This window comes from Hydra vulgaris, chromosome 02 (assembly GCF_038396675.1).
Source record: "Hydra vulgaris chromosome 02, alternate assembly HydraT2T_AEP".
In the NCBI taxonomy this organism is placed as follows: domain Eukaryota; kingdom Metazoa; phylum Cnidaria; class Hydrozoa; order Anthoathecata; family Hydridae; genus Hydra; species Hydra vulgaris.
In genome coordinates, this window is record NC_088921.1 from 68,235,891 (window position 1) to 68,263,296 (window position 27,406).

Consider the following 27,406-nt stretch of genomic DNA (forward strand, 5'->3'; position numbering starts at 1 on the left):
TGCAACATACCCCGTTCACTATTGCTATATGCCCTGCTGTGGGGTAAGTTGCAGCATTTTTTTCATTTTTGTTACACTATTGTGCAATAACTAAGTTTTAAATTATATTTATCAATGTTGGATTAACATGCAATTAAAATCTATTTTATAACCTTAAAAGTTTTTTCAAAAATATCAAAATTATAGGAGATAAATGTAGTTTTTAAAATTTCATTGCAATTAGCCTCAGTCTCCACTAATGTACATTAGAGCTGGATGCCAAACAAGAGCGAATTTAATGGGAGCTGGAGCTAAGCCTTAAAAAAAAAAGCTTATTTTTTTGTATTTAAATCTGTTATTTTTTTTAAACTATTTTTTAATTGTGTTAAGTTTAAATGAAATGTTTTTTTTAGTTGTGAAATCAAAATGATGGAGATGCTAAAACTAACAGACGATGATAAAAGGTTATTAAAATTTCATTTTTTTTATTTCTATAATGAACAAATTCAACTTTTAATATTTATAATGAAGCGTTTTATCATTATGATGTCATCAACAATTTTTTTGATTTCATGTATGATAAGAAAACCATTGTTATCCTGAGAGTTATTTTTCTGCAAAAGATGAAAGAAATACCAGGACAGGAGTAAAACATTGTGAAATTTGAGTCTTGACTTGAAACCAACAAGAAGGATTAAAAACATCCATTTCTACCTGAATCAAGGAGATTGTTAAGGAGGTATAATTTTCAGCAGAGAGACAAAAGATATCAGGCCATTGATCATTAAGAAAAAAAGTTTAATAATAGGATCTGATGTTGAAGAATGAATGGGTGAATCCGATGTTGAAGAAGTAAGAAGTTTAATCATAGGGTGAATCTGATGTTAAAGAAGTATGAGATAAATGTTTAAGTAAGGTCATAGCATAATCTGGTGAACATCAAGAAACGCAAGCAAAAGCTAGAGTCAGGGACACAAATCAAGAAGTAAAGGTAAGTTATTAAAGTTGTCTGCAAAACAAATCACAAAGTTAACTATCTGAGTAGTTATGAAAGACAAAATTTTGAGCTTTACAAACTACAGGGGTACTTGAGCCAAACCTTTTAATGTGATGAGCATTGAAGTCAACAAAAACATCTTGGATTGGGTTATTTTAATAAAAAATATTAAGATGTATTTTATAAAATTGTTCAATTCTAGAAAAGTAGAACAATTTATTTATAAGAACTGGAAAGTTTAAACTCACTGGGATTAATTAAAAAAAAATTTATTCAACTGCTGTCATCTCTTTTTGTTTAGTTTTTTTTAAATTTTGTACTGCCCACTCCAAAGTTATTTTGTTGCACAACCACTGTTATTTAAAGCTTTCTTTTACATTCTTGATCTCTTTCTGCTTACAAATCTTAAATGTTTTTTAAAGCCGTTGAAAAAGCCAATTAATAACATACAGGGATGTTGCTACCACATGGGGATTAATGCTCTTAATAATGAAATGAAAGTAAGTTTCATAAGTTTTTTGAAAATCAGGATATATTCTGTCAAGCACCTAGAAAAAAAGAATACTATTGTTGCAAGTAATAAAAATAACAATAAAAAAGTTCTATAAAAAGAATTAAATCACTGATATTAGCAAAATTTAATATTCAGAAACAAATAACCTGATTTTTCTATTACTAAATCTGTTTGCTAATTAAACAATGCATGTTTTATCAACCTTAATGTCTAGAAATATTTTCAAGTCAAAATTACAAAAATTTCAAAATTATGGTTTGAATGTCAAAAATATTATTTTGACACTCAAATTAGTAAGTTGATATAAAGATTTATTTGCAAGCTTTATCAGCTACTTAAGTTTGTACAATTTCAGCAATAGTAAGTGTAGGAGTAATCGTTGTAGAATTTGTAGGGACTGTAAGTTGTTTATCAAATTATAAAACAAAAAAATTTCCAGTTTTTTTTAATTTTTTTTAAACATCTTCGCTTCCAACAAGGCTGCAAGCAACTGCTAATTAAAGTTGGAAGTTACTGGAACAGAAAAGATAAAGATTGTAAAGTAAAATAACGATTGACGGACTTAAAGGATTGCAAATTATATGAATCAGGAAAGCAAGATGAAGGAAGCGAATTCCAAAGAAATGAACAGTCAGAAAAAGAATGAGACTTAATTAAATGGCAAGTAACACGAGAATGAATTTTAGAAGACGACACAGGAGACACTAGCTCTTTAGAGCAGTGCCCTAAATAGAATTTGTAGAAAAGAGAAAGAGAGCAACATTACGACGATGTGATAATGGTTGGAGGTTGACTGCAAGAGCAGGTCCAACTATGTTTACAATGTGTTTTTGCACCTTTTCGGAAAGAAAAAGGGCATCATTAAAAGATCCGCCCCAGATATGGCAACAGTATTCCATACAAGGCCGGATATGAGATTTATAGAGATAGAGAATAGAATCCAAAGTAAGAAAATGTCGAGCTCAATAAAGATATGCAACCTTAGCAGATGCTAATTTTGCAACTGATTTGATATATGGTTTCCAAGAAAGTTTGAAAGTAAGAGTTAATCCTAGAAGATGAAGAGTAGATAACTTATTGCGATAATAATTGGCTTAAAAAAATTGAGTTTTATCTGTATTAAAGTTCACCAGCCACTGTGAGCCCCATGCTGTAGCAGAAGTGAGATCCTTTTCAAGCTCAATTGCCCCTCCAAGCAATCAGAGAGTTTTGGTTTTATATCAATACAAGAATAAATGGTAGTATCATCAGCAAACAATGCCACCTTAGATGTGAGAATATCTGGAAGATTGTTAATGTAAATTAAAAAGAGTATAGGGCCAAGGATAGAACCTTGAGGAACCCCTGACGTTACAGAATAATCGTAGTATAAAAGTTGTCCATCGAGGACAACTTGTATACTACGATTGGAAAGGATGGATTAAATAATCTTAAAGATGTTGCCAGATACACCATAAGAAGAAAGCTTATGGATAAGACCAGCATGCCAAACTTTATCAAAAGCTTTTGAAATACCAATAGCGATGGCCTTATCCTCTCCACCTTTATCTAATGCACGATAAAACCTATCGGCTATTACGTTAGCAAATCAGCTGTAGAACGAGAAGATCGAAATCCATATTGATGGTCAGAAAGTAAGTTATTAGATTCAAGATGAGAAATCAAGTGTTAGTTAATTAAACATTCAAAAACCTTGCTTATGATAGGAAGAAAACTAATGGGACGATAGTTAGACAACCCAGATCGCTCTCCAGAATTTTTGAAGATAGGGATAGCAGATGTCGCTTTCCAACAGGCTGGAAAACAAGACTCAGATAAGCACTTGTTGAATAGTTTTGAGAGTATACACGACAGCTCCGAAGAACACTTCTTCAAGACAATAGCAGGTATGTTGTCCGGGCCACAAACTGTAGATGAGTCTAGGCAGGAAATCACTTTAGATACAGAAGCTGGAGTGATGCGAATGGCAAGCAATGGATCAACCTGTTTGTTGGCAATATCAGGTAGACGCAACTAGTGAAATCCAGAGAAATGAAAAGATGAAAAGTTTTTAATAAACAATTCAGCTTTGTATTAAGGTGAGGTGACAAAGTCTGAGCCATATAAGAGAGGTGGAATTATAGATTTGCCCTTATTATTAATACTATTAAAGATTTTCCAGATGTCACAAAAGCCTAATTTTTGAGATGAGATACAAGATTTCATGACCTGAGAATAGCGGGCTTTGGCATTAGTTAACACCTTTTTACAATGGTTTCAAGCAGTAATAAACAGGCGTCTATTTTCAGGAGAATTGTTTTGCTGATAGATATGGAAGTAACGATTTCGATTGGCAATCGCAGCAGCACAGTGTGAGGAAAACTATGAAGGAGAGTGAGGCTTGACTTGGAATTGTTGAGAGGGAACAAAAGATTCCATGCCAGCTTGAATCCTCAAAGTTATGTAAGAAGCATGTTTGTCAACCGGAAGACGAAAGATTTCTACCCAAGGGCCATCACAAAGAAAATCACGGAAAAAATCCTAGTCAGCTTTACTGTAGTTGTAAGAGGTACGATAATAGGGGGATTCAGGTGATGAAGAAGAATGAGATATTAGTTTTGGAGAGATCAAACTGTGATCAGAAGCAACAAAGGGTAAATTTGGAGAAACTGAGCACAGACTAGGATCAGAAACATGACATAAGTCGAGTAGAGAAGGTAAATGATTCAGGTTGTCAGGAAAGCGAGTTTGAAAGTTGACTATTTGAGTTAGGGATTGAGAAAGGCAAAAGTTGTGGGCTTTAATGTCTGCAGAATCACTGTCACTAGAGCCAAGCCACTCAGAGTGGTGAGCATTAAAGTCACCGACAACAACTATATTAGCTTATGGATAAAGAGAGAGGGCTTGGGTAATATAATCAGAAATAAAATCAAAAAGGGTGCAGTCTTGAGATAAAGGAGAGCGATATAGAACAAAGAGAAAGGCGATAGAGTGAAGTGGTGCTCAACAAAAGCACATGAAAGAATAGTCTGTGGATTCAAACGTAGTTTCACGACAAATGGGTGAATTGTTACAAATGTAAATGCCCAGGCCAAGCATATGATTATTGGAGTCTTTATGAATTATATGAAGATAACCATCAACACTAATATCGTAAGATAAGATAGCTGAACTCAAATTAGTTTCACAAAGAGCAAGTAGGTCTGGTGACCTTTGCAAGAGATAAGACTCAACATAAGAAAAGTTACTTCAAAGACCACAAATATTGGTGAATGATAGGTTTAGAGAACTTGGTGATGATGATGGTTTTTTGTGTTTTATAGTTTTTGGTACTTTATTCATTTTTAAATTTGTTAAAGAACATGACTCAAAGCATAGATAGTACTCAGAACACTGTTTAATAGCCCAAGCAATTGCCTCATTACTAATAATAAACCCTAAGCCGTAACAAAGGGCTCCAAATGTGGCCTCTGCAATGTACACCAAAAGTACAAACAGGGACACCATCCATGCCCAACATGGCGCTGTTAATACTTTGATATTTTTCAGCTGTTGATGGAATCAGCCTCTCTGAGAGCTACCACAAAGTTCTGTAAACCTGACTACCAGCCGGCCTCAGAACCATAAAACTGAGTTTTAGAGCTGTACCCTCAATAAGAGATAATAGAATAAGTTGCCTAGTCATAAAAACAGAGACACAAACAAAACCCATGCATTGAGTCAAGAAGGTCCTGCATTCATTATCCTAAACTGGAAGCAATGTATTAAAGATACATCTGCGCCAGCCTAATAGATGAAGAAGGGGTGCGAGGCTGGTCAACAGATCGAACCTGTTTACCCCTAAAGTCTTTGCCTAGGAGGCCTTCTACAAGACAGTAGCCAGATACATTTAACATCTGCTCAAGATGAGTATTTTTATCGAGACACTATCTCTAGCCTTTACTCAACCAAGAATTCCAAGTCAGGGGGTGTTTTAAGTTGGAGTTAACATCTCCTAGCCTTTGCCTAAAAAGACGTATCCTACAAGCAGCAGGACATGAAGCAGATTGTACTGGATTTCATGTTACCAGTAGCAGGATAACCTGACCTGACATATAATATATCTTTGAGAGTTTTTAATTAACAAAGATATAATACAAAAAAGTAAACTTTTTAAACATAAACAAAGCTCGGTATATCTATTTTACATGGAAAAAAAAGGAAAAACCAAAGTTTTCTTGAACAATTATTATTATGAATAATGTTGAAAGAGTAAATTAAACCATACAAGAGTTTTGCGCATTTACTTTTTACATTTTACATTTACTAAAATACTGGACCGTCATCTTGAACCATTTTTAAACAAGCGAAAGTCAGTAAGTTAACTGCTTCTTAGGTTTCTCAATTTTTATAAAGAATCTTTGTTGTTGTTCATGTTTGCAGGATCCTGGACTTTTTGACTATGAAAAAATAAAAAGATACAATATGTCTTGCTTTTTGTGTGCAAAAAGTCAAGGATTTTATGGTATTCACTCTTATCCAAAGATAAAGTATCCAAACCATATTAAGAAGTAGAAAAATAGTATCAAACTCAAGCCAGAAAGTTGTACGACAACATTATGAAAAAGTTTGATGGCTGCCTAACTCTTGATGTTGAAACTTATTTCAAATTAGACTTTAGACAAATACCTATTCACAGGTTTTATGGTGGCTTTTAGCATTGAGCTGTCAGCGATAAATATAAATATACAAGCTAGATAAGTCTGGCAGGAAATATATATTTTGGCAACCAATTTGTAGCTGTGGCAAAAAATGCAAGCCATATGTAACCTCAAAGTTAATGAATGTCAAACTCTACACTAAAGAGTGCCTGGAAAATCATCTTCTACCTTTTATATGGAGAAAAAATTCTGACATAGTTTCTGATGACACTGCATAAAACTTGATGAAAAGCATTAAGCCAAAATTTTATAGTTTTGCTCGAGGAAAAGAGATCAAATAATTTGAAATATATCAAAATATGAAGTATTCTATATATAATAATTGAAAATATGTTAAAATATGAGTACTAGAGATATGGCTTTTTTCCAACCTTATGTTCCTGTATGTCAGTTTGATGAATAATTACTCAAAACCAAAGAAACAAATAGTTATTTCAATATCTTTTGAAAAAAGTTCACCACCAAATCAAAGTACCAAATTGCATGTTATAACTTAATAATGTACATTGTTTAATAATTATGACATGTCTTGTCACTAACTATTGAAGTTACTAGAGCATAGCATATTCTTCGTATTGTCTATATTTATGATTAATATACATCAGTACATCACTGTCTGTTACTTAAAATAAATCTAGACTGCTATTTTTTTTTTCTTTCTGCAGACTGAATACATTTCCAACAGCACTTTTATTGCACATTCCGCGCACTGGTTGCTTCTTGTTATCTTCAGTGCTGATGGCTCCTGTTTCCAGATTTTTATCAATACCTGAAACCCCTTCTTGTAAGGTTTCAGTATTTGACAAGTTAAAATGATCTACCTTGTTGTAAAATTGATCAGCAAACTTATACTTTGCCTAGTTATGTGAAATAAATCTGCAAGTTTTCTGTAATGTTGACCTTGTTTTCGGCATACAAACAAAAGCAAGAATGGCAAGGGCAGCTCTTGAACTCCAACGTACATTACTAATATTAGGAATTTTTTGAAAGTTAACAAGCGGAAAATGTCCTTTTTCTTCATAGAACATAAACACATGTTCAGATAATGCAAGAATTTCATATCATCTCTCCAGCCTGACTTATCTACAATCACTTCTGTATTTCCTCATAACTGTTCATCAACTGAGGTACAAAAGTATACTGAATTCTTAGAGACTTATCCTATTCCTCCTATTTCCTCATCCATCGCATGTAGAACCCTATCAAGCACGCAATGCTGGCAAAAAACAAACAACAGTTTGTCAAATTGCTTTGCTGAAAATATTCGGCTTACAACAACATCATTCTTTTTCCAGTGTTAACACTGGTTGTGCCAGCTACTATCAATTTAGCAGAACTCCATAAGTTCCTCCAACTATCATCTTATTATCAACACATAAGTTATATTCCTCCAACTATCAACTTACTATCAACACATAAGTTATATTCCTCCAACTATCAACACATAAGTTATACTTTTCTAACTATCAACTTACTATCAACACATAAGTTATATTCCTCAAGAATTGTCAACATGTAAGGGTGTGGTTATTATGTTCTATGTTCTATAGGGTAGTTGATATTTTAAATAAAAAATGTTATAGGTAGAGTATGTTTATATATTATATAATCGAGTATGTTTGTTGACTATTTCATATTGTTATGATAATGGTTATTAATTACATTTTGAAACAAAAAGTTTTATGTAAGCTATCAAGAAATTTGCTTGTTTAAAGTTGTCTACTGAGCTGGAGAATATATTTTCGTCATTCCATTATTTTTTACGATAGTTCAGATTGCTATTTTTTTTACAATAAAACACCACATTATATTTTTTTGTTGAAGTCTTTAATTGAGCATGGGACTCGTTTAATTACATCATTTGATATATCAGTGTTTTGATAATATTTTATAGATTTTTTAAAAAATGAACACTGGAACTGGGCACAGTGGTCATTTTCCTACTCCAACATATAAAACTCGTAAATTTTAAAACACTTTTTAGGAAAGAAACATTGTTTATTTCAAAAAATAGTTTGATTTACCCATTTAAACCCAAAAATTATTAAAATTTGACAAAAATAAGATATTTAATAACACATGTGCTTAAGAAAATTTTTTTTAAATTGAAAAAACGCTTCACTTTTTATTGTCACAAAAAATTTCTTTTTAAAAATATTTTTTATCTCAAAAAAATAATCAGAATCCCTATCCTTATCACATGAACCCAGTTTGGTTGGTTTAACACACTCAAATAAGTCAATAATGGCATTTTCCTTTTCTTTTTGAATTATTGGTGTTTTGCAACAAAAGAATCTTGAAACTTTAATTCGCTCAAATTAGTGACCCTGTGGAACATATCAGCCATACCTTGAACCCATGAAGCCTCTTTGGTATGATGCAATCTGATGTCTCTTCACAATCAGAAGTGGGCAGTTTAATAAAATCTTTTACATGTTTGAATATTTTATAAGTGTTAAAGGTAAAAAGTACCAATTACAGCCATCCTCCTGATGAAGACAAATATTTTCAGTTTCTTTCCAAAGCTCAGCAAACTTTGTTGACTTGATAACAAATCCATTTGACAGTGCCCCCCAAATGGTGGCAAGGTTTGCAACAAGTTTAACAAGGATGTTGCAAATATCTGCCGTAATTGCAGGGTTGTTGTTGGCAATTCTGGCAACATTGCCAGTAGATGTAGTTCCAGCACCACCATCTCTATTTTTATCAGCAATAATCCTCAATCTTTCTGCAAACTGAATCTTCACACCTTCTTGTGTGGTTGCAATAGTCACTTTTTCTCCAGGTATCAAATGCTTTCAACATTTTTTTACATCTTGGCGGTAGCCAATATAACAGAGATTGTCAAAAGCTTGCAAGCCAATATGCAAAACTGATGCTACAAAGTCCAATGCTCCTGGCACATGGGTAAAATCTCCATCTGGCTTGGCAATTTTTCCACAAGGCTTATGGCATATAGAGCATGATGATGATGCTGGACAGTCATTTGTTGGAGAGCAAGTCAACTACTATGGAGAACCATAGTAGTTGACTTGCACTCTTGGACTGTCAAAAAAGCATGAGTGACTGACATGGCATGGCATGACTGACAAAATACATGGCAAAAGTTGTTTTTTCCTTCTGAAGCCTAGCATACTTATTTTTGATGGCCTCTTTTCAATTTAATTCAATATCTTTTCATATTCAATTTGCAATTGCCAATATGACTGTGCAGAATTTGGAGATGGGTTGAGGTACACTATCCTTTCTGGACAATTGGCATCAACAATTTTGCCATAGCACAAGTTGAGTCACAATTAAGGTACTACCATCTGAGATCTCATCATTGGAGTCTTTTTGATGAAAATTTTTATATGATCCACTGCCATCAAAACCAAACTTGAGGTAAAGAAGCTGTCCTCCAACATCATTGCAATAACTGAATTTTTATCTAAAATCCTTTTTTTTAGTGTGATCTAGGATGTTTTTGCATGATTTCATAACTTTTTTCTGTGAAAATTGCATCTACTGCAGGTTGTGCAGTTTCTTAACCCTGGTTGATTCAAATCACTTTAGCCAGAGTTGTGCCTTGCAGAGAAGCAGCCTTCATAATTGCATCAGAATCAAATTCTTGGCAAATTTTTGCACCTAATTTTTGCGTGCTCTAGTTGCTTTTTCATTAAATGGCTTATTTTTTCTTCCAACCTTTTGCTTTTTGATTAGCAGCTTTAATGGAAAAGAGCATCCTTCACTTTTAGATGGTGTGTTGTGAAGGTCTTCAACTGAGAATTTTTGAAAACAAAAAAAGCATTTTTACCCACAAATTTTCAAAATAAGTTTCAGTTTTGTACCTCGCATAGACCCAAGAAAAAAAGGGTTGAAATCTTTGGTTCTAGGTAGTGAAAATCTGATGTTAGAAGGTTTTTGATGAGAAAATATGTATTCTTGGATAACTTTAAATTGACCTTTTCTATCAGAATAGGATACAGTGCTCTCTTTTATGATTTGACAAACGATTTTTTATCTGAATCAGTTCAGGTTCTTTTTTTGAAGAGGATATTTGAAAGGAATTTTTTCTCAGATATTAATTATATTATAATATGTAAGCTTAAATTGCTTAATACTTAGCAACTAAAATTTTAACGTGAATTTATAAAACTATACACTAAGAATAAATGAACTAAGTTCTTCTGCTGAAAATATTACACACACAAAAAAAAAAAAGAAATTGAGATAGATGACATTTTGCATTACTTTTTAAAAAAAGCATTATTTGAGGACATTTAAAACATACCTTTGTTTCACAAAGAGATGTCTCTAATAACGATAGCAATTAAGATTTTTAGTTCTACTAATCTATTTCTACTTTATTTATGAAACGTCACTTATTTCTTTTAATGTCTAGTTTAGATCCCAGATGGCACTTTATGCTTAAAATGCTATTTTCATTGGAAATTTTACAGTTTTAAAGTTTTAAACTTTATCATAAAATTAAAAAAAAAAAACTCCAGCTTTCCTATGATTACCTATGTTTTGTTATAAGTAAAAGCTATACAAGTTTAATTTTTATTTCATTTTTTGTTTTTTTAATAAAATTTGCAAAAAACAGAATGTAATTTTTTGTACATTTGCGCGCCAATAGCGTAAGTCGTTTTAACACCTAATTGGGAGATAAAGGAGGGGTGGGGGTTAAGATTTTTACCACATATGTAAACAGGTTCCAAATCAGTACTTTAAAAGTAATTTTGACTTGGACAGAGTTAAACAGAGAGCAGAAATTGAAGTTTTACAAACTAAATTTAAAAAAAACTAGTGCTTTTTGAAACCACTTTAAAATTCAATACAGATGAATTTACATTTATTTTCTCTTAAAAACCTTGAATATTGTATCTTGAATTTTTGAATATTGTATATTGCTAAAAATTAACTCAAATGTTTGTCAAATAGACATAACATTTAATGTATTTAAGATTTAAAAATTGGGAAATAATTTGTTTAGACATAGTTTGTCTCTAGTGAGGTTCTTATAGTATGATAAAATTCTCTAATTAAGAGTCCCACGAAGAAATAATGTTGTATATACATTCTCAGAGATTTAAAAAAGTTTTGGAGTTAAAACCTAAAAATAACAATGTTGAATTAATTCACATTTTCAGACATTTCTGACCACTGTGATGGGACTTTTTTAACAGCTTCGTTTAATAGGTCAGTATTTTTTAACATTTTATAGAGTTTAAAAAAAAAGAACATTGGAACTTGAACTTAAATGGAAAGATCGCAAAAAATTATGGATTATCATTTTGTGGTTCTAAAAATGATAATAGAGAAGTTTAAGTACTGGCTCTCGCTCTGATCAAACAAAAAGGTGAGGCAAAGTTCAATGCTACAAAGACTGTGCTTGATGAATATAAGTTGCTTTAGGAATTTAAGTTGACTATGCTTGATGATTATAAGTTATTAACTGTAATTAGGATAATCATTTCTGATACAACTGTAATAAATCAAACCTCTATATATTAGATGCCAGCATCATGTCCTTAATGCAATATTAAACCATCTGATAAATGAGTATTTTGATTGGGCAACTAGCTCACCTAATTTCATTTATTGGTTTGTTAAGTAAAAGCAGAGTTTGAGCAACATTCAGGTTCTTTCTCTAGAAGTGATACGAAGGAAGTAAAAAAAGTTTGCTGGAGAGATTATAAGGTTTTTTTCTTCATTACTTGATTACTTGTTACAGACATCTGGGGTTTCAATTCTTAAAACCTCTCAAGAACATTCTGACTCCTCCAACTATTTTATTTTATTTTATTAAATCATTTTTTTCTAACCACTTTCCTAATGTCATCCTCAAAGGCCAACACTCTTCTTCAATCTTCTGTCCAGTTTTCTATCTGTTAGTCTTTTGAGTAAGATTGGTATGTTAGTGTTTTTTATAAGCTTGCTTCTAATGGTGTATCTGGGAAAGTTTTTAAAATTATCAAATCATTTTTTTTAATTGCTTCTTAAAGTCATTCTTGAAGGCCAATACTCTTCTTCATTTCCAATAACTTCTGGGGCACCTCAATGTTCTATTCTTGGTTCTGTTTTGTTTCTTATTTACATTAATGATCTTCCTGGCAACCTTACATCCAAAGTAGTTATATTTGCTAATGACTCAACTTTATATTACTGTCTTTACAAAAAGTTTTCGATTGTCTAGAACAGACATTCGATCTTGAATCTGATTTCATTTCTGTAACAGATTGCGGCTTGCAGTGGCTTGTTAATTTAAACTTGAACAAAACTATCATCTCTAGTTTCATCATCCTCATCAAAACTCATTCTTGCTTGACTTGTCATTCAGTAATATCTTATTCTTTTACTGTATCATTGCTGCATGCTCTAAAAACTTTTATTCTTCTAGTTTTTTCCCTTGCACTTTGAATTTTTCCACATCTTCATATGTCTTTCCCATTGTAAAATTCTCCTGCGTCAGTTACTATAGATAGATATAGCACAAAGAACACCAAACTTATTAAAAATGATATTTTCACTACAACTTAAACCTAAAGTATGGTTTAACTTTAATGAGAATGTCAATTATACGGTTGCTTTTTTGCTCCAAAACTAATTTCAAAGGGTTAGTCAAAACACAACAAGCAAAACAAAACAAAAATTTTTTTTAATGCTCTAAGAAAGATTGTGATTTGTAATACTCATCGCATCGTTTCTCAGTAATAGATTAAGTCAGTGAAAGGTTAGTCCTCAGTACAAGGCTGCTTGATGCCAATGAACCATCACAGGTGTCTAGTAGCACTGGGGATAATTGATCTCCACTTTAAAAAAAAAAAAAAAAGTAAATGAAAACTATCAAACCAATCTCTACAAAAATATGCACACATATAAAGATGTGGAAAAGAAAAGTCTAATTACAAATGAACTTGAAACTGTTTGCTTAAATTGGACAGCAAACCCTTACAAGTGGTGGTTAGGAAATTCAAAACATTATCCTAACAGAACTTGCCAAAAGTTTTCCTATTATTTTCCCAGTTGCAGCGTACATAGTAAATGGCTATTTTTAAAAGTATGTATAGTTTATGAGAAAAAGCAAAATCATTTGCTATCATCAAGCTATGAAAATGTTTTCATCATACCTTACTATCTATAGAATTTAATGTACTTCTATAGATAGTAAGGTATTTAATTAAATGTAATTATTTTTTATGCATTTTTTTGTTACAACCTGGTATTTGGTATTCGACCAAATACAGAATAGCAAAAAAAGTAGCTGAATAGGCTGAATACTGAATAGTCACCGAATATTAATGACTTCTCTAATATATATATATATATATATATATATATATATATATATATATATATATATATATATATATATATATATATATCAAATCTCAGAATTAGGGTCCTCAAACACTTTAAGTTTGGCAATGCCGACCTAACTGCCGGCCTTAAAGTGTTTGAGGTTTCTATGTTTTATGGTAAAAACCTCATTTCTATGTTTTATGGTAAGAACTTTGTACCAATTTTTTTTTTGCTGACCTGATGCCGACCTTAAAAAGATTGAGGTCGGCAAATTATTGCCGACCTCATTTTTCCTAATTTCGAGGTTTGCTGTTAATTTATGTTGTTTGCATTGTTTATACTGTTGTGTAATTTTGTGCATCGTTTATATTGATGTGTTCATATGTGTATTGTTTGTGTTGTCGTGCTTTTTTTTTGTGTGTGGTGTTGTTAATTATTTTTATAATTGTTGCGTTTTACATTTGTTGTTATTATTTAAGTGATTTCATATTTTTTTTGTCTCATCATAATATTTAAATATATCTTTTTTTTTATTTTTTATTTTCACCATTCTGATCGTTAAACGTTGTGTTGTCTTATTCATTCATTATCTCTCATCTCAGCTCATTCACTTTTTCCTTTTTTGTTATTAGTCTAGCTTTTTTTAATAGTTTTTTTTATTATAATTTTTTTTTTGTCTTTATTTATATTATTACTTTTTGTTTGTTTGCTTTTGCTTTATTTGTTTATTTTATTAAGGTGTCACTCCGATAAACTTGTTTTCTAACTATACAAGTGACACCGAACCGAATTTTGTAAAGTTATAAATCTGTAATTTTTTTCAATTTTATACTTAAATAAATGGATTTTATATATATATATATATATATATATATATATATATATATATATATATATATATATATATATATATATATATATATATATATATATATATGCTCTGCATCTAGTTATGCTGAAGAACAATATATTGGTCATGCAGGCAGCTCAAAGCACAAAGATTTTAAACCTGTATATCAAAAAGACAATAATCCTCCAACTAATCTGATGAATCATACTAATCAAAGCACTCAGAAAACTAAACTTAAAGAAAAGCAAGCAATTTTAATCATACCAGAAATAGAAAAAAATGTTTTACCTAGTAAAACTGGTTTTGTGCAAGATGATTCAAACACAATAGTTGAATTAGTTGAAATCCTGAAAGCTTGGTTTACATCTAAATCATTTGATCACTTATTTAATACAGAAAATATAAACAAAAATAATCTAAAAAAGTCTGTTGTAAAAATTGATTTTACAAATATGGATAACGATAATAGTGAAAAAAGAGTTGATGTTGGTATTATGCAAAATTTTAATCAAAAAGCTATGGGATTTTTAACAAGACAACCTGAATGGGTATCCGAAACAGTTGTATCTAACACGCATCTAATAACAAAGGATGATAGTGAGGTAAGAATACACACACTTAATTTTTATTTTTTTATCAAATTCACAAGGCCCCTGTGGTAAAGTCTATGTGTTGATGTATAGTCTATGTGTTGATGTATAGTCTATGTGTTGACGTATAGTCTATGTGTTGATATATAGTCTTTGTGTTGATATATAGTCTATGTGTTGATGTATAGTCTATTTGTTGATGTATAGTCTATGTGAGTACTCTTTTTCACTATGGTCATTGTGGGTACTTTTTTTGTTTCTTATTTTTATAGTAACTTTTTCTCAACCCTAAACTTGAGTGTTAAACATAATGCTTCCAGAGACTTAAGTTGGATTTGACCTTAAACCTCTTGAGATTCAAATGTGAGTCCGAAGTTCTACCACTAATCTATTACTGTATAGTAATAGACTAGTGGTAGAAAAAAATTGCCAAAAAGCTGCCAACCTCGTTTCTATGTTATGGTAAGACCATTGTATCAATTTTTTTTTGCTGACCTGGTGCCAACCTCTAAAAGATTGAGGTCCTCTTAAAGATTGAGGTCGAAATTATTGCCAACCTCATCTTACTTAATTCTAAAGATTGATATATATATATATATATATATAAATATATATATATATATATATATATATATATATATATATATATATATATATATTTATATATATATATATATATATTTATTTATATATATATATATATATATATATATATAAATTAGTAAAAAACACTTATCTAACTTTTATCTTCGACTTGAAGTTTCACCATTGCTGGATCATCAGGAAGAGTCTTCCTGATGATCCAGCAATGGTGAAACTTCAAGTCGAAGATAAAAGTTAGATAAGTGTTTTTTACTAATTTATTATTGCTCTGTTCTTTAAGAACATTGAGCACTCTATTTGTAAAATACACTAACATAATTATACATATATATATATATATATATATATATATATATATATATATATATATATATATATATATATATATATATATATATATATATATATATATATGTATATATATATATAATATAAAATACCTATATACGACAATATTTATGCATAATTTCCGGACGGCAGCATAATAAGGAAATTATTAAGTTGTAGTTTCTTTCCTTATTATCATAAGGAAAGAAACTACAACTTCACTAGTATAATATTAAATAAACAAAATAATACGACACAGATTTCGATTGCATAACTTGGTTCTGTAGAACTCAGATATGTTTGTAGCTAGTCTAAACAAGCCCATCTGCAGTACTTTTTCACTCTTGACATTTATAGACTTGTCTTTTTCCTGTGTTCCTTTTAGCTAAACAAATATGAATGTATGATAATACTTTTAAAAAATAATTCACTTAATATTTTAAAAATTTGATCAGACACTGTTCAAACCAAACAAGTTTTGATCGGACATTTTGTCTGGGAATTTATAAGAAATTAAATTGAGTCCTGGATGAGTTAGTTGAAGAAATAGCCCATAATCAGATTCAAATTATTATGCATTGTGAAACTTGGTGAACTGATCAATCTGAAAAAAAAATCTTTTAATTTGTTTAAAAAAGATCATAAATATAGATGGAGGAGTTATATCATAATATAGATGGAGTGTATATACATAAAAAATACAAAAAATCTTATTATGCGACTGAAAACTGTCTAGTTCATAATGCTATCAAACAAGTATGGTGTTCATTTGAGATTAGTCTGGAAAATGTTTAATGTTTAGTCTGGAAAATGTTAAATGTGGATGCAAATAATTAAGTAATGTTTCAAAATATTGTGCAAATTTTAGATTGCATTTTTAAATGATGTGTTAAAAAATAAGAAACTGAAAAGCGAAATTTTTTTTAAAAAGTGTAAAATATCTGCTTTTAAAAAAAAATCAAATTAAAGTATTGGAAATTTCACTAACAAAATAGAAGCTGTTCAACTAGATTTTCATCTTCTTTTGATATGTGCATATTACTGGCATCAAGAAGATCTTAATGGTTTTTAACAAGAAAAATGATATTTATTCTTGGCACCCAGCAATTATCAACTTGGTTTGATCAGTAATACGTCTGAATTGGATAAGGTGTATGCATGAACTTTGCCAAAATAAATCATTTTTTAAATTTTTTTAATGCATAACTAATCATGATGAATCTTACATCTTAATTCAAATTATCTGAAATTACATAAAAAAGAAGATGCTTTAAATTTCTCATTTTTGTTATAGATGCCAACTAGATGAAAAGAACACTGATTCTTGCATCCAATAATAACTCGTACTTGTTTTTTACTATAAAAGTATTTTTCTCTGCAAAATATGTCAGGACAATCACCTCATACTAATGGTTTATTTGAGATGCTTTAGGTAGCTAGATTGTGATTTTGCTATAAATGAATAAGAAGTAATTTTATAGAGCTTTTCATACTGGAGTTCTATGAATATAGTTAATGGAAAGTTTGTTGTTAATAGTTTAGTTTTTTTTGTTGTTATCCATGTTTTAAAAATCCACAGACTGTTCCTTTTCATCACTTTGTATTGCTCATCTGGAACATCATTTTGTCTCAAATACTGTTGTAAAAACTTGTGTGTGCTTGTATGCCAGGACAATTATTGCATTGATGAATCATAAATTTTTTTTTTGATTTTTTGCTGCAAACAATATTTTCAATGATTTCATAGTAAGATGTTTCAAGGCCTACATTACTCAACATCAATTTAACATTTTGGTGTATTGTACATAAGCAAGCAAAACTGGTATGAATTTTGCTGTATCCAAGTTGATTTCAACTTAATACACCAATACAAGATACAGCAAAATGAAGATCACCTGAAGAAAAAAGCTATTAACATAAAAATGTTAATAAAACCATTTTTATTTATATTAATAGTTTATAATATACAAGTTATATGATATTTAATTGTTTAAAACTTCTAGACGTAAAAATAAAGCTAAATATAACTGAAATAGAACTAGGCTTCCAAATTGTTTCATTAATTCTTAACACTTTCACTATGCAAATTTGCGAAGTTATACGCAAGTGGTGTAGTGGTGAGAGCGCTCTCTTCATAAGTTAGAAGTTCTGAGTTCAACCCCCACCACACCCCTGTTAGTACTCTGCTCAACTTTTTTCTCAGCGCAGCAATTTAGTTCATCAAGGTTTGTGTTTTTGCTTAAAGAGTTAAGAGAGGGTTGTAACCACAATAAAGTCTCCTTGACTGTAGTGGTCCTCTTGGTCAGGTAAAAAGCATTAAAAATAAAATAAGATAAAAGTTGTCACTACTATAAACATTTTTTCTAACTTTGTTGTGGGTATTAAATGTATTGCAGAACCATGTTAGTTTAATTGTATAATGCTATGTATAAACATGTTTATGATGGAGACAAGTTTTTAAATTAAATACACAAATTTATTTAAAAAGTGAAACTACAATATCCATAACACCGGGATAAGGCAAAAAACGGTGTTTTAGGCTGAATTTCAAAATATCAGAATTTTTATTGATTTAGAAGCTCAAGGTGTACATTTCTTAAAGTTTTATTGATGCTGGTTTATTTATTTAAAATTTTTTTGTTTTTTACATTAAATATATAATTATGGGTATTCCCCATAATTATAGGTAACTACACCATTTCATAATTCAAATTAAATTAATAGTTTTGAAGATTTATTTTAAAAAATTTAAGTTTATAGATTCGATATGATTACAGGAACATTAAAAAAATTTAAAATGTTCATGTTGAAAATTTAGATCTTTACCTTTCTGAACTTTATAATCAACTCTTACACTTTTAGATGTAATGATAAACTTTGTCAGCTCGATTTTAAGTATACTAAATTACGTAGTTATTTTGTGAGACATTTATTTTGTTTATATTATATATTTACTTTATTCTGTGGAAATATTAAATTTTAGCTAACAAGTAATAAGATAAATTAAATGTTTACTACAAAATAATTGGCATTGGTAAATATTTAATTTTATAAATATTTATAATATTTTTGGTGTATATTTACTTTTAGAAACATGTATGACATTTTTATGTGAATATTTATTTTTAGAAATATGTATGATATTTTTGTGTGTATATGCGTTGATTATATAAAAAAAAATCTTTTTTTGTCTTGTTTTGTTTTGTTTGTTAATAGTGATGCTATTTTCTTATTCGAATATGACAATATTAAAGAGTTGCAGCAATTTTTAACAACTGGATGGCCTTCCTGACATTAACTTATTTTTCAGATATGGTATTTTTAACTACCACTAAAATTACAATCCAAGGTTTATGAGTTCTTGCTACTTATAAATATAACTTCCTACCTGTACATAAAACTAAATTCAAAGGGATATATCAGAATTTTTATTCTTTTAAGTAAATTGCCTTACCCCAGCTAAGCCATAATTTAGGCTTCTTAATTAGGGTAAATTTAGGGTAAATGTGACCAAGATTATTATACATATTCTATTTAATAGATGGACAGTTTAACAAATAATCTATTTTCTAAAAATTAAATAATCTTATTTAATCGAATATATTTCTATTATAAATAAATTTATGTGTAGGCGAAAGGATATGTTATGAGAATTTATATGTAAAGTTATATAAATTTATACTTCTGTTTTTTGAATTTTTTCATAATAGAATTTTATATAATAATTATTTTCAAAATCTTTTATTTGTATAAAATGTTTTATAAAAATGTGTCTCTTAATTTAGAATATATCAACTCCACCTTTAATAGTTGACTCAAAGTCTCAGTCTGTTATTAGAAAAAGAATTGTCAAAGAAAAGCTTACATCAAGGTTTTATTTGAATTTATTATCAAACTGATTTAATGTTGAATGTATTATCAAAAGTCTTTTGATAATACATTCAACATTAAATCAATTCAAATAACTTTAAACAGGAAAGAACTTTATAAATGAAATTAAGCATTTATTATTTATTTTTTTTATCTTTTAATAATTTTTTTGGATGGTAGAGCAGGTGGGATTGTAATTAGTATGATTGCTTCAAGATCAGCTAGTATGCAAAATGTCATCTGACAGTTTCATTATCATCATCTGAATGTTTCATCATCATCACCTGACAATTTCATTATCCTTATCTGACAATCATCATCATCTGTTTTTATTTTATATTTGTTAGGTTGATGTAGCTAAATTGTTTTCATTACTTTACTTTCAACATCATCATCTGACTTTCATCAGCTCCGTTATAAAACCTAAAAGTCTTATCATAAATCACCACCGAAGAACAATTAAAAAAAAAACTCTTCTCCCTGGAGAATTACTAAAAATTAAAAAAGTTAAAATATATTTGGAAAAGTTTTTAAAGTTATTAAATCATTTTAAATTGCAGTATTAAAGTTGTTTTTGACAGAAACCATTTTCTAGTAACCTTTGGTATTACAAAGTTTTATATTAATTTGTTTCTCGTCTTCAATAACGACTTTCCTGATAATCTTACATCTAAAGTGGCTCTATTAGCTAATGACCCAACTATATATCTGTTGATATGTCTTAAATAAAAAAAAGTGTCATCATTTTGTGATTGCTTAGTGCAATCACCTTCTAAGTTACCCCTCAGTCACATTCTTTTACTCTAACCATTCCTTTTTGCTCAAAAACCTTTTCACTGATTATAATTTACTGCTGCTGTTGGCTGTTTATGTTATAAATTTTCAAAGCTACTTTGAAAAGGGAAACACTTGAATAACAATTATGATGTGAGCTTCTTTGAAAAGTAAAACACTTGAATAACAATAACCATGTGAGCCTCTTTAAAAAGTGAAACACTTAACGATAACCATGTGAGCCTCTTTAAAAAGTGAAACACTTAACGATAACCATGTGAGCCTCTTTAAAAAGTGAAACACTTAACGATAACCATGTGAGCCTCTTTAAAAAGTGAAACACTTAACGATAACCATGTGAGCCTCTTTAAAAATTGAAACACTTAACGATAACCATGTGAGCCTCTTTAAAAAGTGAAACACTTAACGATAACCATGTGAGCTTCTTTGAAAAGTGAAGCACTTTACGATATTCGTGTGAGCTTCTTTGAAAAGTGAAACACTTAATGATAACCATGTGAGCTTCATTGAAAAGCACCTAAAAATAACCATTCGAGAATGTGAAACACTCTATTCTTGAAACACACTTATTTGTATTTTTGAAATTTTTTTATTTACAAAGGCACTTCATAAAAAAATTAAAAAATTTTATTTCCAGTCATTTTTACTTTACAAAAACATCTTGATAAAAAGATGAATTTATTTTCAGCAACATTTTGCTTTATGGGTAGATAAAGTAGATGTAGATGATATAGTTAAATGAAGTGGATGTAGATGGTAGATGATTGTTTAAAACATTACCTTAATGGTGTAAGTTTTGGAAAACTGTTGAGAAACAAATCAGTAAAAACAATACTTTCTGTTATGATTAAATGTATTTTTGGGGGACTCTTATCTTATCATATTGGGGACTTTTTGCTTAATGTTTGTTTTCATTCAGAATTTTAATATGAAATAAAGTTTTTTGAGAGTTTTATTTTTGAGAAATATTTTCAATAAAAGTTTGTTCACGATGTATTTAAAAAAAAAATTTGTACATGAAACAAAATTATTAACATTCACAAGATTTGCAATTACAAAAGATTAGTAGATCTTCTAAGTATTTGTAGACCTACTGAGTATTTGTAGACCTACTGAGTATTTGTAAACTTGCAAAATTAAACAACTTATTTGTTTTTTCAATGACACTTTCATGGAATTCCAAATGACTTTAGTATTTGGAATTCCATGAAGTTTAATTGTCATAATGAAAATAAAAAGAAGAAAACTGTTTAAAAAACTCAAGCATTTTTTTTCTTTTGTTATGTACTTTTTATGAACCGAACTAACACTTATTTTATTTGGTTTAAACTTCATTTGATTGAAATCTTTTGGACACCATTTTATTTACAATCATAACAATCACCTTTTTTAAAACTGTTTCAATTTTTTTGTTTTTTTGAAAATGTTTTCTAAAACAATTTATAAAGTCTTTCAAGTATTATTTTTTAAATTTGTATTAAATTTTCAAAATTGTGTTTTTAAAAATACTGTAAGCTCTTACAAGCTTGCTCAAAAGTAAGCCCTTTAAGGATAAGATTTTATTTTTTTGCTTCACTGCAGATTTCTTACAATCTTTTAAAAAACCCAACTCATAAAATATTTACCGTACAATAATGTAAAAAAAAAATCTTTTAGTTTGTTTTATTGATATCATAGTTTTAATGATTTCATAATTCAACAATAACTCTGATAAAAATATTTACTTTATTTATCTCCAGTTTTCAAATTACTTTTGCTATATAGTTGCATATGCAAAAGTTGTATTTGAGATTGTATGTTGCGATCTCTATTGTTTGGTTGTTTTTATGTAACATTTAATGTTCATCTGTCCTTGACCACTATTATAAGTATCAGTTGAAACTTGTTTAAAGGATTTAATATAAAAAATTTTTTTTAGTTTAAAAAATCTTTTGACTGTTGTTGGAATGACAATTACAGATCTCTCTGAACTGGGATTCTTTTCACTTGTTGATACATTTCGGTAGTTTTTTTTTATTCAGTTTTGTATTTTTTATAATAGTCATATAATATATATATATATATATATATATATATATATATATATATATATATATATATATATATATATATATATATATATATATATATATATATATATATATATATATATATATATATATATATATATATATATATATATATATATATATATATATTAGGGTGGCCATCAAACAACTTTTTATCAAAATGTCTGCTCTTACCCTAATAATAATATAATAAAATAATACTGGAATCTTAAAATTAAAAAAAAAAATTTTCAAGAGGAAGCTCAAGACCCTTAAACATCAGACAGATCCCTATAATTATCAAAAAAAAAAGTTCTTTATAAGTATATCGTTTTGGGTCTCAAAAGAAGCGAAACTATATAAAATTTAAAAAAATCATTTTATAAAAAACATCGAAAAAAAAAAATTGTAATAAATTTTCTTTTGTAAAGATGCATATTTTTCATTTTTAGTTAAAAAGTTTCATTTTCTAGGCAGTGAAATTTAAAATAATATTTTTTTTTTATAAAATAATGATTATTTTTAAAATTTATATATATGTTTTTTTTTAATTTAATGATAAAAGAAAACAGAATTACAAAGTGTCATATATTATAAAATAAGTCTCATTATTTTCTTTAATTTTATTAGAATACATTAAGAAAGACAAAAATAAGATAAAAAAAGGTGTGCAAAAGTTATAATGAACTTACAATCTTTCAAAGATTTTATGAAAATTTAATATTTTATATTGCCACCTTAGTTTTTAAGGCATGCCAAGACTTTAGATAGCATGGAATCTAAGTTTTTTAAATAGATCTTGTGACAGCATATTCCACAGCGCTCGCATTTGAGTCTTGAACTGCACCAAGTTAGTGGGCTTGCTTTTTTGCTAATTGCAGTCCATCTAACTCCAAAGATTCTCAATAGGATTCAAACCAGGTGAGCAAGCACGCCTAGGCATCAGTTATAGTTGTTTTTCCACCACCATTGCTTGATTAAGAATGCTGTATGGCAAGGAGTGTTATCTTGTTGAAATTGGCAAATGGAGTCAGGTATGAAAATGTCCATTGAAGGTTGTAAATAATCTTCTAATATCTCTGTAAACTGATGTTAATTGAAGCAATTAGTGTAAGATGCACCAGGTCAGAGGTAAATTCAGCGATACAGCCTTAAATGCCAATTTAGCCTCCTCTTTCTTGAAGTTTTGACATGATAAAACAAGGATTGAATTCTTTTTCTGTATCTCCTCACTAAAATCTTTTTCTTGCGATTGTTAAGCTTAAAGTTCAACTTGTCCAAGAAAAATTGCTCTACAGCCCATGCAGCTCTCTCTTTGTACCATTTTCTTTGCTTGAGAAAGTCTTTATTGCTTAGTAGTGGCTTCTTTGTTGCAAAGTATGAATTGAGTTGTTTTTTCATCATCAGCTTGCTAATTGTTGATTGGCCAACTTGGTGTGCATCCATTGTTGTATTAAGATCTGAGGTGATTTCAGCTATACTCGTGTCCGGGTTGCGTCTAGCATGCATAATTGTTTTATTTTCATCCCTTTCTGACATTTTTCAGGACAACCAGAGCAACTTTTGTCTTCCACCGTGCCAAACTCATTATAGTTTTTGAGCTATGTTCTAATGCTGCATTCGCTGATTTTTATCTGATGTCAGATTATGCTAACAACTTGCCACTTTTTTTCAACTGATATTCTCTTTAAACTCATATTTTTGTTGTTGTGGTTTCGAAATTTTAACTAACTTTTATTTAATTGACCATTTTTCACTACAATTTATATTGCTTACACTTTTATTGACTATTATTTGTCAGCAAAGATTAATTAATAAAAATCAAGGAAAAAGAATGAAAATAAATATTTCTCAAAGAAATTAAATGAGTGCGCTAATTCTTTTGAAATAAGTGCACTACTTACAAAAAAGTGCACTTATTAAAAATTTTGGATACTCAGATGATTATCAAAATCTAAAAGCATTCCTTCCTTTGTCTTAATATAATGCATTAGTCCTAGATATACCAAAATATCTTAAAAACATATCTAAATTAGTGAGTGAATTATTCTTATGTATTAACCAATCGAAAACAAAAATATTAATTATGGCACCGCCTAGCATTCAAAAAGATTTTGTTATTAAAGGTACTTTTATTAACACGGAATGCATTAGATATTTTGACTAAGCAAAAAGGTTAGGGGTTATACTTGACAATGAATTATCTTCAAAAACACAAATAAGATTGTTAAAAACTGCTACAATATATTGAGCAAAATATCCAAAATAAAACAATACTTATCGCAGAAAGATTTGTGCATCATAGTATGTTTGTATATATCATAGTTGTGCATCATAGTATATTTGCAGAGCTAGATTATTGCAACTCCCTCTACTTTGGAATTGCAGCAAGACTGGTATTTAAAACTAGAATAGAAAATCATGTAAATGACCAGGAATTTAACAAATTGCATTGGCTGAAAATTAGACAAAGAATTTCAAAGAGTTTTAAGGTCCTTTTAATAATGCACAAACCTATTGTTCTGGAAGCACAAACGTCATTATGCAATTTAATTCACTTCTCAATGTCAGAAAGAACAAAAAAGTTAAAGGAAACAAAATGCAGCAATCTTTTTGGTAATCGAGCATTATCCCACTAGTCCTAAACTTCGGAATATACTTCCAAATATCATCCGTGACAAAAAAAAAAAAAAAACTATTTATAAGAAAAAACTAAAATGTTATTTAATGATAAATGGTGAACTATTCCACTAAAAAACTCTTGAATGTTAAATTAAAATCTCTTGAGCAATAATATTAAAAATTTTACGAATATAATAATTTGTTGCACAGCTGAGCAAGTGTTTATTCTTTTCAACTTGTTTCTCCACGTAGCGACCTTGTTTGTCAAGGTTCGTGTTTCGGAGTTATAGAGTTAAGAGAGGGTTATAACCACTATTAAGTAGCCTCCTCATCTGTAGTGGCTTTATCGCCCTTGAGGAGTTGAATAACAAAAAAAAAAAAAAAAGGTTACTTTAAATGAATAGGTTAAATTAAATCTTTGTGTTGCATAAAAATGATTTAATTGATTTGTTTCTTTTGCTTTTATTTTTACAAAAAATTGTTTAAATCTTTTTTTTTTTAAACTTGACTTACTAATCAGAGCATAAAAACTTTAAAAATTATCATCTTAAAAAGACTACGTTATTTTATTTATTTACTTTTTGCAACTTTTTGGAAAAAATAAATGTTTATACAATTTAAAAATTATATATATATAACACTTTTTAATAATTTAAATAAAATTTGTTTATTAGACGATAATTAGAGGTCATTTGTAAAAGCATTTTGCTTAACTTTAATAAAACATTTCAAAAGATATGTTTTAAAGTAATTTATTTCAAACGCAATTAAAAATGTAACAAAAAGTAATTTTTGCTTCATAAATAACAGCGCCTGCTACTTCATACTAAGATCTATGCAGCCACAACCTTTGTCTGGAAAAGCTGAATGTGTCAAACTGTGCTAAACATATCCATTATTTTACAAACCATGTCATAAATGATTGGAATTCTTTACCATCCGAAACTGTAAACGCATCGTCAACAAATACTTTCAAGAACTTTCTTACTAGAAAAGCATTAGGCAAACAACATAAATAGTCAACCAGATGCACCAAATATCTTCAGCATAGATATGCCTGGTGTTGCACTTCTTTATTTATTTTAAGACTAAAAAATTTTCATTTTTTTAAAAATTTAATTCTTGAAAAAATTGTGACGTCAGTATTTTTTATATGTTGTCTGAAATTATAGACAAATATCAGCAACAACCAGTAAACTAGCTTGGTTTTGTTCTTGGCTTCTAAAAGTTTCAATGAAGTCTTGACCAAGATTAATAGCACATTTTGCACTGTCATTTACAAAAAGAAGACCGGTGACATTATTTTGAAATCTAATATAACCAGGAAGTATGTCCCAGTTTGATGAACTGATTTTCAGCTATTCTGTCTTATGAATGTCATTTTTAATAAATCAAAGAAAAACCAGCTTTTAGGACCAAAAAAACTTTCAATTTTTTTTTGTTATTTTTCATTGTCAATAAAAATTTCAGAACTCAGTTTTCCCACCTTATAACATTTATCTGCAACACACATTTCCACAAATCTTTCATTTAAATACCAATTGTGTTTTTAAGTGATTTTAGAACAGCTTCTGCTGGTTTAAAACAGAACTCAGATAAAACAGTGCTGTAAATGAAGCTATTTCATGAATCAGCTTTCCCTCTTGCAATGATATTATATTAGGACATAGGCTACTGAAATGTGGTGAAGAAGGTCATATTTTTAATAATAAACTCCCTGTGCTATAAACCTGGCATGATTTGAAGCCATCAGAAATCTAAAAAGTCTTTTACTTTGCCACCTAACCAAAGAACTGCTAATTATGCTATTATTTTGCTAATTATGCTTTGCTAATTATGCTAATTCTGAATAATTTTATAAAATACTTGTAGTCATTTCTTGGAAACATATCATTATTGAGGCAATTATGAAGAAATCTTAATGATTCAGAAGCCTAAATTTTTATAAAAAACTTTAGTTTAAAGCTTATAGTCAAACACATTAACCTAATTAGGACAATGAAATCAACCTAGTTTTCCAAACTAGTAAAAAAGGATTCAAATTTCTTCAGGTTATCTTAATTTATCTTCTTTTCAAGAATCGATTTTCAATTACACCTTAGCTTTTCAAATAACTCAGTTTTTAGTCCACTTTTATTACCACCAGAAAGAACACTTGAAAAGTGCTGAAAGGTATTTATTTCAAATCACTTATTTAAATTTTAATAATAAGCCGAATCATTTAGCTCATTGAAAAATATTCACA

The 27,406-nt window shown here is 29.2% G+C and overlaps 1 protein-coding gene across 1 annotated transcript in view; it reads left to right on the top strand.

Moving 5' to 3' along the window:
* Positions 1-27,406, top strand: part of LOC100197813 (putative RNA polymerase II subunit B1 CTD phosphatase RPAP2) — a 71,457-nt gene that overhangs the window by 39,380 nt on the left and 4,671 nt on the right. The window contains exons 7-10 of the mRNA XM_065791779.1: positions 393-443; positions 14,407-14,908; positions 19,612-19,697; positions 22,410-22,493. Of these exons, the coding sequence (XP_065647851.1) occupies positions 393-443; positions 14,407-14,908; positions 19,612-19,697; positions 22,410-22,493 (723 nt within the window). The remainder of the gene's footprint in view (positions 1-392; positions 444-14,406; positions 14,909-19,611; positions 19,698-22,409; positions 22,494-27,406) is intronic.